Source organism: Salvelinus sp. IW2-2015, linkage group LG4q.1:29 (genome assembly GCF_002910315.2).
Source record: "Salvelinus sp. IW2-2015 linkage group LG4q.1:29, ASM291031v2, whole genome shotgun sequence".
Lineage (NCBI taxonomy): Eukaryota > Metazoa > Chordata > Actinopteri > Salmoniformes > Salmonidae > Salvelinus > Salvelinus sp. IW2-2015.
The window spans coordinates 2,185,061-2,204,054 of NC_036842.1; the positions used below are offsets into that span (position 1 = coordinate 2,185,061).

Genomic DNA, 18,994 nt, shown 5'->3' on the forward strand with positions numbered 1-18,994 from the left:
CAATAGACATCCCAGAATAATAACTGATAATAGCCAAAGGTAATGAAGGATTGGAATTTGTGATGGACTCCAGCAAACTATTCTCACTTGACAGTTCAAGAAAATCTAACATTGACTTTAGCCTTGAGCATGCAGTAAAATCATTGGAATAACTTTCCTTTCACGACACTGACTGTTCATGTTGCAGTCCTGTGTAGCCAGGGTTGTGGGTTCGATTCCCATGGGGGGCCAGTAGGAAAAAGCATGAAAATACTTGTACACTCACTACTGTAAGTCGCTCTGAATAAAAGTGTCTGCTAAATGACTAGAATGTAAAAGTATAACCAATGCTTTGCCTGAGGCTTGGCGTTCTAGACATACTTCACATGCTCTTATACAACACAGTAGTATTTTCTACTTTGTTTGTGAAATTAGATACATGTAGTGCGGCAGGTAGCCCTGGGGAAGTAACCGAAATGTAGCAAGTTCAAATCCCCAAGCTGACTCGGTGACTAATCTGTCGATGTGCCCTTGAGCAAGGCACTTAACCCTAATTTCTCCTATAAGTCGCACTGGATAAAAGCGTCTGCTAAATGACTCAATCGTAAACGTGTAGAGAGATAGAGAGATGATGTAGAGGAGAGGAGGCAAGATGTGGTGGCATCTGCAAATGGGGCTGAGATGCAGAGATGCACAAGCAAATCAGTGTAGGAACTATTACATCACAATAAATGCATCTTAGATGCTTTTAACCAAAGCGACTTGCAGTACAATGAGTCCATACCTTTTTTGGTATGTGAATCTGTATGTGATGCCAACGGGGGAATTGAACCCACACCCTCTTACCAACGAATGCACAGTCAAATCAGTGTAGCTACTCACACATCCATGTCGCTGCTCTTCAGGGAAGAGAGGAAGGAGTGAGGAAAGATGAATGAAAGGGTGGAGGGGGGGGGGTTCACTCATGTAGTGGAAAGAAAGGCTTTTCACACTCTGCTGCCTCAATATATAGACCCAAAAAATTCCTGGAGGACATTCCTCCCAGGGAAAATCATGAATGTACTACATTACCTTCCCCTCCACCACCACATCCCAAATCTTACTTTTATGCCTTATTCTTATTCGTATATTATAATTTTTTAACTGCATTGTTGGTTAGGGGCTCGTAAGTAAGCATTCCACTGTAAGGTCTACACCCCTGTTGTATTGGGCGCATGTGACTAACACAATTTGAAGAAAGACTGCGTCAGCTAGGCTACTCTCTTAGTAATAATAAAACACGATGGAGTGTGTGTGTGTGTATGCATTTCTGTTTCCAATTTCCCCGTGGTCACGAACAGCATTAAATGATCCTGAATGAATTGATGAGAGGAAGAGGAGAGGCCATGCACTTGTCTGGTCGTTCTGGGCGAACATCGAAAGGGAGTACGTGTGCGTGTATGTGTGTTAGTATGTATGACCGGTGGAGTGTGTGCTCCTAGCCAGGGCTCATCTGGAACAATGATCTGGGTGAGTCACTGGGCAAGCCCTTCACATTCCCATTCATTCATATAGTTAACTTCTAACCACAGAGGCAGGAGAAATCTCCTCCCTCTCAACAAGCGTGGAGTCATAACCATTACCTTCCTTGACTGGCCGACTGCTTCAAAGCCAGAACACACAACCAGGAGACGCGATGTCTTTATTGAGGGCCAGCCACAGGTCTATGACAGCTAGCCTAGTGGTCTAACGTGATGAGCCACGCGATGAGCAATAGACCTAGGCTACAGCATTACGACGGCTGCAGTTGACGAAGACGTTGGCATACGTTTGATCCATACATCCAGTGAAATATCTAATATCAATTGTTTAAAAAAAATAAAAACGAGAGTAAAAGAAAGTTAAAAAAAAAACACAAAGCACGTAATTCCAAGCACTTTCCCACTAACTACGTGTCTCATTATGACCAGCAACTTTATTCCATCATCAGGGTGGAGTAAGTGTTCGTGTGACTGAGTGAGTGTGTTTTCCTATACATGCGTTTGTCTAAGCTTGTTTGTGTGCTTAGTAAAGCTACCAAGGCAATCTGGAATCTGTTGCTATGTATCAAGTCGTCAAGGCATTCAGAGAAGCCAAACGAAATCACTAACTCAATCACACATCAAATAGTCGCCATATAAAATACGACCACTCCACCCTACAGGATCATTTACAAAACAGAATAAATACGCACAATTATCACCCTTAAAATGTTGACCTTTTACTTTATATGCTCTCGTCTTTAATTCCGTCATGCACCAAACCAACATGGTCACTGGCACTAAGGGAAATGTGTAGCCCATCTGTACTTCCAATCCACCAATCTCAAAACATGGTTTCAATCTGAAATCGGTGCGTTGCAAATTGTAACGCAATAATCTGCCAATATAATGATAGTCATTTTATGTCGGACTTAACCAGCTACACTTCCAAAACCGCCGGCCTAAAAACACTGTTTTCAATCTGGAAGCACTGCGTCAATCTGCAAGAAAGGGATTGGAATGTGGTCAATCGGCCAATATGACGACTATCTTAGTCATTTTACACAGTTGTTATGGAAATGTCGAAATGATGTGTTGTGAATCAACCCATGCTAACGCTTGCATACTGGTGTGGGGATTTGGCAAGGGTTGGTCCTCTGTGGTAGACCTTATAAAAAATAAAAACATTTGGTATGGTAATGTTTGTGCCTGAATAGTGGCAGACTTCAGTACAGAACGTTCTGTAGGCCATGAGTCGAGGAAGAAAACAAAAGCGTAATCAAATGACTCATTTAAATCCTCTCCGATGAGGACGATCAAGCCAACCTTTGTTTTTCTCCACCTCTACTGCCTTGGTGAGGGAACGCTGCAACATCCGTAGCCAAGAAGATAGGTGGTCTTTCCCGCTCAGCACAAAACACAACCCTGGAATATCTACACCAGAAGGTACTGCACAGACCTGCTAAACCCTCTACAATTCGCAATCTACCAGTAGGCTTTCGTTCGAGTTGAGATCCTATCTATACCCATTAACAAGCATCGGCCCATACCTGTGTCTGTGTTGACAGTCAGTAATAGTTCTACGGAGGACGGAGCTGTAGCCTCACCTGATGATGCGCTGGGCTGCATACTGGTGTAGGCAGCGGAACTGGGCAGACATATTGGCCAGGGCAGCCAGGCAGTTGGTGTGCAGGTACTTATCCTGGAAGAGAGGAAATGAGAGACGTGCAATGACCTTCCTGGAATTCCATTGAGACGATCTTGGGAGAAAACAAAGCTAGGAGAGGGTAAACAAAGTGTGTGTGGAGATGTGTGTGTGTGTGTGTGTGGATGTGTACTCACCCGGGTGCGTGTCATGTTGAACTGGATGGTGCGTATGACCACCAGGATGAGTAGACTACCCAGGGAGATTTCTGTTAATGAACGCTCTGAATACCAAGTTATGTTTTTTAATACCTGGGAGAAGGGGAGTTTGAGCGAGAGAGAGGGAGAAAGAGAAAGAGGGAGCGTGAGTAACTACTCAGCATTTAATATTTTTTTAGCAGTGGTGGTAAAGGTTGTGGAGGGAGTGGCGGGGGTCCACAGCAGCATGCCCCCCGGGATATTTCTTTGTAGAAGGACTGTGAGAAGGTCATTTCGGGTGACTTTTTAAAGGTACATTATACTCCAAAATGAATGAAAATCAAATGATTCTGATCTATCTATAATCCTCCCCAGACATGAGCATATAACATATTGCCCCCAAAATATTTTAGGGCTGACTTTTTACCATAGCCTATATATGGGACCATACCATATTATCAGGCAGGTGTGCTATGAGCAATGAGCAAGGTTTTTTTCTGGATCAAAAAGGGACTACTTTCCTGCAATTTTATAAAATGTTTTCCATGGAGCGGAGAGAAAATTTTGCATTTTGCCATGGCTAATTCTGTGATCTTGTGATCAAACATTATAACAAAATCAATGGGGACCACAATTGGGGCCCCTGGGCATGTGCCCTGCGTGCCCGGTCGGTAAGCCAGCCATGGCAAAAGCACTCCTAAATTCATAGTTATATTTGATTGGTTTCATTGTTTTAGCTTTTATTTAGGCGATTTCTGGTTCACAAATATATAAAACATATAGGTCAATTACATTTTATACAAACTTGGTCTGGTTGAAGTCATTTAAGCTTTACACAAAGTTTTTCTATCCCCCAAAAATAAATAATAATAACAATAATGTCTGGTGTGGCGGCAACAATTTAGCAGTCGCGCGCCACTTCTAAAGGAATAAAGTAGAAACACTGGTACTGTACAAATTAACAGGAAAAGTTATAACACTGCCAGCAGTGCCAGCTAGCTAGTAGCTATCACCGTTTTGATCACAAATCACTTTTTCTCTCTCTGTAAAACACAAATATCTAAATCCTCTCCCCCTCTCTCCTAAACAAGACATTTACTGGAAGTGTTTCATGCAACTTGATGGCTCGACTCTTTTTCCATTACTACAGTAGGCCTATTACTTCTGGTTGTCAACCTTGTGTGTGCAGGGTGCTTAGCGACCACGGTAACAAGCACTTCATGTCAGAAGTAAAGGAAGTCTCGGTAACGGTTGGCAGGACAGGACGTCATAAGGTTTGGCCTTACTTAATGTTGAGGAAGGATATAGATTCTGAAAAATCTATCTACACACACACACACACACACAATTACACATTCAATAATGCATTTGAGATTGCACCTTGTTTCATTAATACGCAGAAATAGAATAATGCCCTAATTTAAAGACCTATTCTGTACCGTCAAACGACCACAAATTTAGACCTCAAAGAGATAATTTGTGAAATTGACTAGGCTGCGCCATGGTCACGTCTGCACTATCAAATGCAACAGAGGTTGTAGAAGCCTAGCTGCGATGTGTGTAGTAATACACGATCCGAGTCCATCCACCTGGCTCTGGAGACACTAAATGGAGTCACAGTGAACACAGCACCTTAGGCACTGGGTGACAACCATCAGCAACTGATGGACAGAACATGGACCAACATGGCGGTCTAATCCCAGGCTCAACTCACAGCCCCAAAACACCACAACAGCGTTGAAGTACTTCTGCATTGATTTTTCTATGATGAAAATCACCCGTCTGAATATTGAGAGCTGGCTTGACTGTGGTTGGTTTACATTGAACCCAGTACTGCTGGAAATTACATGTCAACAGCAAAGAGACCAATGTGAAATGGATCTCCATCCAAAACAGAGAGACTCAGAGAGAGGTCTGCTGGCAGCCACAGCCTAGGCTTTAGGATTTCCTGCTGCAGTCAAACAGGGTTCCCAAATGACACAATATCCCCTATATAGTGCACTACTTTTGACCAGAGCCCTATGGGCCCCGGTGAAAAGTAGTGCACTATATGGGGGATAGTGCCATTTGGGACGCAGACAGAGACACATTCATATGCAGCCCAGCCAGTGGACTGAAACTCGATAGGCTCCGCACGTACAGAGAAAGAGAGGAATGACTTTAAAATGTCAAAAATGATTCACACAACTGGAATGTAATGGAAGAGCAGAATGGCGTCAAGCACCGTGTGCTAAGTGGTTTGAAGGCTCTCTGTTCAAATACACGGCGAATTCATTGACAAGCTGAGTAGAAAGAAATAATGAAGACTGAAATACAGAGGGAGCTGGGGAGACAGTGCCTATCATAGAATGTACTGTTCTTATCTGAAATGGCACATGTCCTGACGTTTGAGAAATCATACCTCATACAGAGAAATGACTCAGACGTCTACAACTAGAATGTGCTGAAAGGGAATACATGTTGTTCGCAGGGCTGTGTCCCTTCTGTCATAGGAGTGCAATTACTAGTGTGCATAATTTGTGTTTGACCCTGGAGTACATTTTCAGCGCTCAATCAATCAGGGATACTACTCACCCCTTCACGTATGGATCTGTTGAAGGTATCGTCCTCAGTGAGGATGAGGAGGATGATGAGGGTTAGAGTGAGGGGTCAGTACTCACCACCTCATGTATGGATCTGTTGAAGGTATCTTCCTCAGTGAGGATGAGGAGGATGATGAGGGCCATGTAGACGTGATGAGAGTTCCTGTCTTCCACATGATACAGGATCTTGAGGATGGGCATCACCTAAGGAGATGGGGAAGGAGTAAAATAATTAGAGAACGAGCATGTGCGTTGGCTATTCGTATTTTCATGTATTTATTTAGCCAGGATAGTCCACTCAGTAACAAATTACACTGTTTACCAGGATGTCCTAGTCTACTGTGTGTGTCTGCGTGGCGTTTCTCCAGGGTGCGTGCCTGCGTGGTGTTTCTCCAGGGTACGTGTCTGCGTGGCGTTTCTCCAGGGTACGTGTCTGCGTGGCGTTTCTCCAGGGTACGTGTCTGCGTGGCGTTTCTCCAGGGTAACGTGCCTGCGTGGCGTTTCTCCAGGGTACGTGCCTGCGTGGCGTTTCTCCAGGGTACGTGTCCTGGCGTGGTGTTTCTCCAGGGTACGTGTCTGCGTGGCGTTTCTCAGGGTACGTGTCCTGCGTGGCGTTTTCCCAGGGTACGTGTCTGCGTGGCGTTTTCTCAGGGTACGTGCCTGCGTGGCGTTTCTCCAGGGTACGTGTCTGCGTGGCGTTTTCTCCAGGGTACGTGCTTGCGTGGGCGTTTCTCCAGGGTACGTGCCTGCGTGGCGTTTCTCCAGGGTACGTGTCTGCGTGGTGTTTCTCCAGGGTACGTGTCTGCGTGGCGTTTCACCAGGGTACGTGCCTGCGGGGTGTTTCTCCAGGGTACGTGTCTGCGTGGCGTTTCTCCAGGGTACGTGTCTGCGTGGCGTTTCTCCAGGGTACGTGTCTGCGTGGTGTTTCTGTTTGATGGTTTAACTGCCATGGTTCAACTGCCATTCTGTCAACTTCCATTGTGAAATCCTGCATTCCTGTTGTGCAGACTGCCACTGTTGCAGAATAAGCAGGCAGAGTGCACTGAGCAAGCTCTGACACGAATCCAACATCCCAACACACTGCATCCCAGACTGCACTAAGAGAACGTGTGTGTGTTTGTGTGTTTAGGCCTCCAGCATTGTTCCACAGAGGGGTGCTTCGGGAAGCGCTATGTGTGTCCACCCATGTGTGTGTGTGTGTGTTTGTTCAAGCACGGTTCCACTGTGTGTGGGAGTGATCCTCTGTCACAGGTGGGTCCTGCAGAGCAATGGTCTGTGGCGCTCCCCCATCTGCGCTCCCTAATACACTTAAAACCTGCTTAGAGGTGACGTCACAGCACACCCCACAGGACCAGCTGTCTACTGTGCCCCACTGTGTCCGCGGGGGAAAAATAAGAACCAAGTCAAAGAGGATGACTCAAGATTACCCAGAGTACATTTCAGAGTTCCCGTTCGGAGAACGTGGTGCCGGACAACGTGACCCACAAGATTTGAAATGTGTACCTGATAAACTGAGCATATATGTCCTCACGTTTGCGTTTCGATGCAGCAGCGTTGCAGAGAGTAGTGTACGTGTGCGCAGTTAGCGGCTAACTCACCAGGTTCTCCATGTCTGTGCGAGACAGCATGTATGTTCTCATGTTGGTGTTCTGGTGTAGCAGTGTGTAGAGTATCAGTGTAGCCTGGTCGGATCTCTGCTGCTCGCACAGAGCTGTGTAAAGGCTGTTGAAGTTGATCTGGAACGTATGGTGCTGCTCTGTAGGGATGGATGACGTGTCTGTGGAAAACACACAGGTTCAGTACCCATTCATTGAAAAAGGTCCCCCTGTCATCTTTTACTGGTACTAGTGCATATTCTGTACCTTGTGTGTTTTTGAAGCACGTGACAGCCTGTCTGTAGGGGTTGGGACAGTTGTTGGGTCCATCTGTCAGATTGGCTAGCACCAGGAGCAATAACAGGCTCTGATTGGACAGTGGCAGAGGGTTCTGTTCCTGGTCCAATCCTGGCTTACTGCCGGCTCCACCCAGCGCGAACACACTCCACAACCCACCTGGAGGGAACATAATAGTGAAGCCCTCAAAACTATGAAATAACACATATGGTATGTGCAAAGCTGTCTCAAGGCAAAGGGGTGGCTACTTTGAAAAACATAAAATATATTTTGATTTGTTTAAAACTTTTTGGGGGTTACTACATGGTTCCATATGTGTTATTTAATCGTTTTGACGTCTTCACTATTATCCTGCAACGTAGAAAATAGGAAAAATAAAGGAAAAACCCTAGAATGAGTAGGTGTGTCCAAACTTTTGACTGGTACTGTACGTCACAGGGTTAAACAGACTTTAGCACATCACCCGACACAACGCGCCTTTTACTATATTGTCAGAAGCATCATCAGACCTCGGTAGTAGCCTATTTCATGCTGTGCTCTAAAGATGGCATCGTAGCCACACAAATACATTCGAAGATCATCATTGATCTGATCAGAAACACTGTGCTCACAACCCTTATCTCCTAATGTCGTCGCGGGTGAATTTTGGAATATATTGCGCGATAGGCTAAGGTTTTTACTAGGCGCGAGCCCATCCAGGCTTGAGTCCCGTGAGCGAAACAGACGTTTTAGATAAGAAAGTATCCGCCTACCTTTGATCATGTCAACCATCCATCCCAAATGAAATAATTCCATATGTCTGCCTTTTGTCTTCATAAACATTCACATAGCCTATTCCACGATACGGGGGTAATCCAATGAGCAACACTGCAGCTGTTGACTGCAGTGACCGCCATTTATCACGACAGTATTCATACCCCTTGGAATAAGGTTTTGAAGTGTCTGTCCTATATCTAGGTGATTTTCAGGATGTCTCATGGTCTGACAAACACCGCAGATGCGGAAGGCAGACATAGGTGGATGCGGTGGATGGAAACGGAGCCCATGCAATATCTCTAGCTTAAACGGAAATATTTTTTTGTTACTCAGAATGACGCACAGGTGCGTCAATAGACTTTGAAAAGACTTTGAAGGATTTCAATTCTTCAAGCTCTGTCAAGTTCGTTTACTTATCATTGCTAGACAGCCATTTTCAAGTCTTGCCATAGATTTTCAAGCCGATTTAAGTAAAAACTAACTAGGCCACTCAGGAACATTCAATGCAACACTGGAGTTTCTTACCATTTGGCCTTGTGTTTTAGGTTATTGTCCTGCTGAAAGGTGCATTTGTCTCTCAGTGTCTGTTGGAAAGCAGACTAAAAAAGGTTTTCCTTCAGTCCTTGCCGATGACAAGCATACCCATAACGTGATGCAGTCACCACCATGCTTGAAAATATTTAGAGTGGTACTCAGTGATGTGTTGTATTTGCTCCAAACATAATGATTTGTATTCAGGCCATTAAGACACATTGTTTGCCACGTTTTTTTGCAATTTTACTTATTGCAAACAGGATGCTTGTTTTGGAATATTTTTTATTCTGTAAAGGCTTCCTTCTTTTCACTCTGTCATTTAGGTTAGTATTGTGGAGTAAGTACAATGTTGTTGATCGATCCTCAGTTTTCTCCTATCACAGCCAGTAAACTGTGTAACTGCTTTAAAAAGTCACCATGGGCCTCATGGTATTTGTACTTACTCTGTATCAATATGTTTCGACCATGACAGTTACAGAGAATTGTATGTGTGGAGTACAGATATGAGGCAGTCATTAAAAAAATCATGTTAAACACTATTATTGCACAGAGTAAGTGCATGCAACTTATTATGTGACTTGTTAAGCACATTTTTACTCCTGGACTTATTTAAGCTTGCCATAACCAAGGGCTTGGATAGTTGACAAGATATTTCAGCTTTTCAATTCTAATGAATTTGTAAATGTTTCTAAAAACATAATTCCACTTTGACATTATGGGGTAACGTGCGTAGGCCAGTGACACAAAGTCAAGGGGTATGAATACTTTTTGAAGGCACTGTATAATCAATACACAACTTTCAAGGAGTAGGGTATTTAAGGCAAGTGTATTTGATACAAAACAGGCTATGAGAATACTTTCCCATTTTATGAAATTAGCCAACATCATCCCATTATTTTGCTCGCTCCAGGAAGGCAATTTGGCCCTGGCTTGCAAACTAAATCCCCTGCATCATCTTGTAAATGACTGTCATTCTACCGATTTGAAAATGTAAATGTAGGCTAATCATAAATGTAATAATAGCATAATTGATTTACCCCAATGAAAACTTGGACAGTGAGCATAAATCGCATTTCGATAGATGCATGCATCAGTACCAAGCCTTTCTTTTAGATCTGCAACAGAAATTAATTACATTTATAAGGATATGTCAACTGTCAGCTGGCTACTGTAGGAAAGTTACAATCAAATGAAACATTTGTGACATAACTGAACCTTTCAGCCCATCCTATGAAGAGGATGTTACTTGTCACCCGTCTTTCCCTCTCATTTTAGTAGATATATTTTTGCTGTAATGATCTGATCACACCATGCAACTAGGGATGTAGCCTACGGTCAGAGAGGGAAGATGGACAATGTTGATTGGCAGGTGAAAAGGGGTTGAAAGGTAAAAGTGGGAGGCGGGATTAGGTCGGCTCCTTTCCTCCTTGCCGGGCAGAGATTTCGGAAAAAGTCATTGTGAACCCGCAACCCAAATGTATCACGACAATGTATTTGCCATACCTCACAACCGATTGGACTTCCTGCATGTATTATTTTCGCTGTGAGAGAACGTTTATATTTTCCGTATACTGCACCTGTCACGTTCTGACCATAGTTCTTGTGTGTTTTACTTGTTTTAGTGTTGATCAGGACGTGAGCTGGGTGGGCATTCTATGTTGTGTGTCTAGTTTGTCTGTTTCTATGTTTGGCCTAATATGGTTCTCAATCAGAGGCCGGTGTTTTGTGTTGTCTCTGATTGGGAATCATATTTAGGTGGCTTGTTTTGTGTTGGGGTTTGTGGGTGGTTGTTTCCTGTCTTTGTGTTCGTTTCACCAGAGAGGACTGTTTCGGTTTGCCACGTTTGTTATTTTTGTATTTTGTAAGTGTTCACGTTATTCGTCTTGATTAAATCATGTTGAGCACAAACTACGCTGCGTCTTGGTCCGATCCCTGCTACACCTCCTCTTCAGACGAAGAGGAGGAAGGCTGCCGTTACAGCACCTAACAAATTACATAGTCACTCAACTAATAAGGCCACCACCATTTTGGGATTTTCAGACAATCTTAAAGCAACATCTTAAAGCATAAAAAAAATCTGAAAATGGTGGTGGAAAATTGTGTTTTATTAAGACAGTACACACAATTTTTTCAGTTTCTTTCCCGGCGGCTCGCCATTCAAGCTAGCTATGGAGGAACGTGACGCCTTTGCAGCCTGAATGGAGGATGCGAGCCGTACGAGCCGGTCCACAGGGGACACGAGTGTATTGCCCACTATCGGCTGCCTAGGTTAAGATTGACTAGGCTACTGAATTCCCTATGGTTGTTTAGCATGCAAAATGATTTGTAGGTCAATGACTGTCAGTTCGACAAGGAAGGAGAGGTTGCATCAGTAGTCACAAAATATTAGGTCTTTTTAGAAGATGTATGTAATATGAGTAAAACATGTTAATGAACCGGCTATACGTAACATTTGAATCAATTTCCTAACAGATGCATGCCATTCTACATGACCAAAAGTATGTGGAAGGCTGCCATCTTATCGGCTCTTAACTAACCATGCTATTTTGTTTGTTTTTTCGCGTTGTTCGTAACTTGTTTTGTACATAAGAGACGGTAGCAGCAACATTATGACCGAAAAGATCTTTCTAGACATCAGAACTGAGATTGCTCACCTCAAACTGGACAAAGAGTTCTTCTTCAATGAGTCGGACGGGAGGGATATAATAGACACCCGACCAGGCCCAGATCTCTGTTATTCATTAGAGAATGAAACACAGATTTCACAGAAAGAGATCAGGGTGCCTTGTGAGAATCAGGCGACGAGTGGCTAATCTGCCCATGCCTTCCGTCCTGCTAGCTAATGTCCAATCGCTGGAAAATAAAAATGGGACGACACTGAAAGCATGTTTATCCTACCAACGGGACATTAAAAACTGTAATATCTTATGTTTCACCGAGTCGTGGCTGAACGACGACATTAAGAACATACAGCTGGCGGGTTATACACTCTATCGGCAAGACAGAACAGCAGCCTCTGATAAGACACGGGGCGGGGGCATATGCACTTATGTAAACAACAGCTGGTGCACGACATCTAAGGAAGTCTCGAGGTTTTGCTCACCTGAGGTAGAGTATCTCATGATAAGCTGTAGACCACACTATCTACCTAGAGAGTATATAATCTGTATTTTTCGTAGCTGTCTACATACCACCACAGAAATCATTGCTGGCACTAAAACCGCACTCAGTGAGCTATATAAAGCCATAAGCTAAAAGGAAGATGCTCGTCCAGAGGTGGCACTCCTAGTGGCCAGGGACTTTAATGCAGGGAAACAAATCAGTTTTACCTCATTTCTATCAGCATGTTAAATGTGAAACCAGAGGGAAAAATATTCTCGGCCACCTTTACTCCACACACAGAGACGTGTACAAAGCTCTCCCTCGCAAAGAACAGGTAGGTAAGGTAAGGTAACCTGCCTAAATGACTACCGATCCGTAGCATTCCCGTCTGTAACCATGAAATGCTTTGAAAGGTTGGTCATGGCTCACATCACCATTATCCCAGAAACCCTAGACCCACTCCATTTTTGCATACTGCACCAACAGATCCACAGATGATGCAATCTCTATTGCACTCCACACTGCCCTTTCACACCTGGACCAAAGGAACACCTATGTGAGAATGCTATTCATTGACTACAGCTCAGCGTTCAACACCATAGTGCCCTCAAAGCTCATCATTAAGCTAAGGACCATAGGACTAAACACCTCCCTCTGCAAACTGGATCCTGGACTTCCTGACGGGCCACCCCCAGGTGGTAAAGGTAGGTAACAACACATATGCCACGCTGATCCTCGACACAGGGGCCCCTCAGGGGTGCGTGCTCAGTCCCCTCCTCCTGTACTCCCTGTTCACTCATGACTGCACGACTCCAACACCATCATTAAGTTTGCTGACGACACAGTGGTAGGCCTGATCGACAACAATGAGACAGCCTATCGGCAGGAGGTCAGAGGCCTGACCGTGTGGTGCAAGGACATCAACCTCTCCCTCAACGTGATCAAGACAAAGGAGATGATTGTGGACTACAGGAAAAGGAGGACCTAGCATGCCCCCATTCTCATCAACAGAGCTGTAGTGGAGCAGGTTGAGAGCTTCAAGTTCCTTGGCGTCCACATCACCACCAAACTAACATGGTCCAAACACACAAAGACAGTCTTGAAGAGAGCACAACAAAACCTATTCCCCCTCAGGAGACTGAAAAGATTTGGCATGGGTCCTCAGATCCTCAAAAAGTTTTACAGCTGCACCAGAGAGCATCCTGACGGGTTGCATCACTGCCTGTTATGGCAACTGCCTCCGACCGCAAGGCACTACAGAGGGTTCAGCCCAGTACATTTTTTATTTATTTATTTTATTTTACCAGGTAAGTTGACTGAGAACACATTCTCATTTACAGCAACGACCTGGGGAATAGTTACAGGGGAGAGGAGGGGGATGAATGAGCCATTTGTGAGCTGGGGATGATTAGGTGACGGAATGAGGGACAGCTTGGGAATTTAGCCAGGACACCAGGGTTAACACCCCATCTCTTACGATAAGTGCCATGGGATCTTTAGTGACCACAGAGTCAGGAAACCCATTTAACGTGGAATCCGAAAGACGGCACCCTACACTGGGCACTGCCCTGGGGCATTGGGATATTTGTTTTTAGACCTGAGGAAAGAGTGCCTCCTACTGGCCCTCCAACACCACTTCCAGCAGCATCTGGTCTCCCATCCAGGGACTGACCAGGACCAACCCTGCTCAGCTTCAGAAGCAAGCCAGCAGTGGGATGCAGGGTGGTATGCTGCTGGCATCACCAGGGCCAAGCTTCCTGCATCTAGAACATCTATACCAGATGGTGTCAGAGGAAGGACCTAAAAATTGTCAAAGACTCCAGCCACCCTAGTCATAGACTGTTCTCTCTGCTACCGCACGGCAAGCGGTACCGGAGCGCCAAGTCTAGGTCCAAGAGGATCCTAAATAGCTTCTACCCCCAAGCCATAAGACTCTTGAACAGCTAATCAATGGCTACCCAGACTGCTGCTACTCTCTGTTATAGTTATGTATAGTCACTTTAATAACTCTACCTACATGTACATATTACCTCGACACCGGTACCCCCTGTATATAGCCCCGCTTTTGTTATTTACTGCTGCTCTTTAATCATTTGTTATTCTTATCTCTTAATTTTTTACATATTTTTTTCCCTTAACTGCATTGTTGGTTAAGGGCTTGTAAGTAAGCATTTCACTGTAAGGTCTACACCTGATGTATTCGGCGCATGTAACACATAGAATTTTATTTGGTCTGGCTTGCAGTCGGCGTTCCAATTTATCCCAAAGGTGTTCGATGGGGTTGTGGTCAGGGCTCTGTGCAGACGTTCCACACCGATCTCGACAGACCATTTCTGTATGGATCTCTCGTTTTGTGCACAGGGACATTGTCATGCTGAAACAGGAAAGGGCCTTTCCCAAACTGCTGCCACAAATTTTGAAGCACAGAATTCTCTAGAATGTCATTGTATGCTGTAGCGTTAAGATTTCCCTTCCCTGAAACTAAAGGGCATAGCTCGAACCATGAAAAACATCCCTGTGCTTTATAAGCATATTTATAACACCTTATAAGCAAATGTGAAAAGCATGATTATAGGCGCTAGTAACTGCTCATAAATATATATTAAAATATTTTGTAGAAATTATGCTAAAAAATAAATGTATAGAAAATGGGACAATGAAAAGAAGCAACCTACAACGCCTGGTACAGAAAGGAATGTAAGGACCAAAAATTGAGATGTTGCTATTAAAAATACATTCTGAACATGGTACTGTATTTTTTTAACACAGTGCATTCTGGCTCTACTAAGCCTTATACTATCAGAGGAGAGAACACAGACCGTGTGTTAGAAGACTAATCTTTATCAAAGTGAAATGAATCTGTCTCCATCTAGTGGTGACAGACATTACTACAGCCCTGTTTCCAAGCCTGACTGCTTTTCCTACACAATTATGGGCAGTAATAGCTCTGCTATCGTCAAAACCACGTTCCTTCTTTTATCCGCTGGGTTAATGCTTTGGTCCATATTCATCTGTGTGCTTGGAGAAAGAACTGAAGCACAGCAAACGCATTTTGTTAATGTAAAATGTGACTGGGGAGCAGTAATCTTTCTGTGTGTGTGTATCCCTGACTCTGTCCAACTCAGTCTAATGCCCTGGAGCTGGACTGTATGGATCCGGTGGGTGGAAAATCTGCCTGGACATCTCAGTGCCTCGGCCAAAGGACATAAACAAACACCAGTAGGCGTGCTGATTTACCAACAACAGGATAAATATGCACACACACCAATACATTTACCAACGTTAGGAGAAACATACACACAGCAGAACATGCAATGCTGTGACGACTGCCGACACACATACGGTGCATTCGGAAAAAACAGCAAAAAACAAACCATGGTCACATCCCTGCTCTCCCCTCTGTCCGCCTCCCCCCCAGTCCCCCCTCAGGATAGTGGCGTCCTAGCCAGTCTCCCTCAGCCCCGAGTCTGTGGCCTGCCCAGGGGCCACAGTGCTGGTCAAGCACTCCAAGCTAATTCCTTGCATGGCGTCTAGCGGTGGCGGCTGGCGGCAGTAACCCAATGGAGCGGGGGAGTCGGGGGTGAGAGGGAGGAGAGGAGTGGGGTAGATAAGGAGCCCTTGTGACTGAGCCCTGCTCATCACTGGCACCAGACCGGCTACACCACACCCATCTCTGTGAGAGCAGGTCTCCGTCCAAAATGATACCCTATTCCCTACGTAGCACACTACCTAAAACAATGATATAATACTAGTATTGCACTATAAAGGGATTAGGGTGCCATTTTGGACACAGACCAGCGCAAAGCAGAGCCAGGGCCTGGCTGTCTGGCAGCAACGCTTCCTGACTCACTCTTTATCCGCCTCTCTCTCAATCTCTTTCTTTCTCCCCCCTCTTTTCTCTCTACCCCCTCTACTCCCTTTACCTCACTGTTATGCATCTGGCTTGCTTACCCTGCCCACTACACAAATACAATAATACAATATCGCATGTGCCTCTCTGGCTCTGGCCCTGTCGCGCCATTACAGAAGAGGAGGAGGAGAGAGTTAATGTGGACACAGGGACTGGCGCCTGGGCTGGAAGAAGGCAGGGTGCATTGAGGCCACATCCTCGGCTCCAGGCTAGCCCTTGGTCTGCCACACCACCCACACAACAACAACACTGCCCTTCTCTTGCTATTCAACCAGGAATTAACACTGAGACCCGTTCATGCCTGTTTGGCATTTCTCCCCAGCTATCAGGCTCCCTCTGAGAGAAAAGTGTCTGTGTTAGGATGAATAAGAGTTTACAGTGGTCTACCACACTCTGTCTGTCTGTGTGTCTGTGTGTGTGTGTGTGTGTCATATTCAGTTGATCATGGCCCAAGGTCTGTGAGAATAAATCCAGACTGGCCCATACAATGATCGTCATAATGAACATAGAGATAGTGTCACTATTGCCATTAGAAAGGACATCAAATCATCATGATGAGAAATGGCTGAGAGTTGATTGTAAAGTGAACCTTGAACAGTATCTACCGTATTCTTGTACACCCAGCATGCTGTCGGTCTCTCAGGTTTACATCTGTGTGCTGTTAACGAGTCATACACTAACAGCTAGCACCATCATAGACAAGACACTGGCATGACATATATTTGAGAAATCTACAGTTGAAGTCGGAAGTTTACATAAACCTTAGCCAAATACATTTAAACTCAGTTTTTCACAATTCCTCACATTTAATCCTAGTAAAAAAATCCCTGTCTAAGGTCAGTTAGGATCACCACTTTATTTTAAGAATGTGAAATGTCAGAATAATAGTAGAGAGAATGATATATTTCAGCTTTTATTTCTTTCATCACATTCCCAGTGGGTAAGAAGTTTACATACACTCAATTAGTATTCGGTAGCATTGCCTTTAAATTGTTTAACTTGGGTCAAATGTTTCGGGTAGCCTTCCACAAGCTTCCCACAATAAGTTGAGTGAATTTTGGCCCATTCCTCCTGACAGAGCTGGTGTAACTGAGTCAGGTTGGTAGGCCTCCTTGCTCGCACACGCGTTTTCAGTTCTGCCCACAAATGTTCTATAGGAGGTCAGGGCTTTGTGATGTCCACTCCAATACCTTGACTTTGTTGTCCTTCAGCCATTTTGACACCTTTGGAAGTATGCTTGGGATCATTGTCCATTTGGAAGACCCATTTGTGACCAAGCTGTAACTTCCTGACTGATATCTTGAGATGTTGCTTCAATATATCCACATACTTTTCCTACTTCATGATGCCATCTACATCAACATGATGCTGTCACCCCCGTGCTTCACGGTTGGGATGATGTTTTTCAGCTTGCAAGCCTCCCTCTTTCTCCTCCAAACATAATGGTCATTATGGCCAAACAGTTCTATTTTTGTTTCGTCAGACCAGAGCACATTTAACCATGAAGTAAGATCTTTGTCCCCATGTGCAGTTGCAAACCGTAGTCTGGCTTTTTTAATGGTAGTTTTTGAGCAGTGGCTTCTTCCTTGCTGAGCAGCCTTTCAGGTTATGTCAATATAGGACTCGTTTTACTGTAGATATAGATACTTTTGTACCTGTTTCCTCCAGCATCTTCGCAAGGTCCTTTGCTGTTGTTCTGGGATTGATTTGCACTTTTCGCACCAAAGTATGTTCATCTCTAGGAGACAGAACGCATCTCCTTCCTGAGCGGTATGACGGCTGCGTGGTCCCATGGTGTTTATACTTGCAAACTATTGTTTGTACAGATAAATGCGGTACCTTCAGGCATTTGAAAATTGCTCCCAAGGATGAACCAGACTTGTGGAGGTCTACAATTTTTTTCTGAGGTCTTGGCTGATTTCTTTTGATTTTCCCATGATGTCAAACAAAGAGGTGCTGAATTTGAAGTAGGCCTTGAAATACATCCACAGGTACACCTCCAATTGACTCAAATGATGTCAATTAGCCTATCAGAAGCTTCTAAAGCCATGATATAATTTTCTGGATTTTTCCAAGCTGTTTAAAGGCACAGTCAATTTAGTGTATGTAAACTTCTGACCCACTGGAATTGTGATACAGTGAATTATAAGTGAAATATTCTGTCTGTAAACAATTGTTAGAAAAATTACTTGTCATGCACAAAGGAGATGTCCTAACCGACTTGCCAAAACTATAGTTTGATAATAATAAATTGGTGGTGTGGTTGAAAAACAAGTTTTAATGACTCCATCATAAGTGTATGTAAACTTCTGACTTCAACTGTACGTCTGCTCAATCGCATCTACACTGTTGTGAGTCTAACGGAGGACGACTTGTGAGGAGATGAGATGACGTTAACAAGTGATGGCAGTCAGTAAAGCAGAACCAGCAAAGTAACACATCAGCCTACACTCTCACAACTCCCACACAAGATTTGATCCAACGTTTGACACCTTGGAAGTGTTTTGTTTACCTGTTGTTCAAGCTACCTACACTCTCTCTTCCAAACCAGCTCACTCAAACAGCTCCCTCCCACACAAGAGTTATCACGTTTCTTACACCCTAAATGGTTTAACAATTTGAGCTCCTAAACCTTTCACAAATGCTGAAATCCTACAAAACATTTACACGCAAATTTGTTATGCACACGATTGATAAATGAGGCCCAAAAAGAGGGTCAGGGGGAATTTCTCAAACCCTAGCTTCCTGGAACAAGTCATTCTGACTGGAAACATGAAAGGGAGGGAGAGGGGAGCAGACAGGGACAGAAAATAATAATGTGTGTGTGTGTGTGTGTGTTTGAGAGGAACAGAACAGACAGATTGTGCTGGTTATTTATTTCCAGTCTTAGTTTTATTT

General features: G+C 44.3%; 1 protein-coding gene across 2 annotated transcripts in view; it reads right to left on the reverse strand.

Moving 5' to 3' along the window:
* The window catches only part of dym (dymeclin), a 143,447-nt gene that overhangs the window by 76,560 nt on the left and 47,893 nt on the right, over positions 1-18,994 (reverse strand). For both annotated transcript variants that reach the window (XM_070440551.1, XM_070440548.1), the window contains exons 9-13: positions 7,765-7,953; positions 7,501-7,679; positions 5,981-6,106; positions 3,321-3,434; positions 3,086-3,180 (exon numbers count right to left, since the gene is read on the reverse strand). In XM_070440551.1, coding sequence (XP_070296652.1) covers positions 3,086-3,180; positions 3,321-3,434; positions 5,981-6,106; positions 7,501-7,679; positions 7,765-7,953 — 703 coding nt within the window. The remainder of the gene's footprint in view (positions 1-3,085; positions 3,181-3,320; positions 3,435-5,980; positions 6,107-7,500; positions 7,680-7,764; positions 7,954-18,994) is intronic.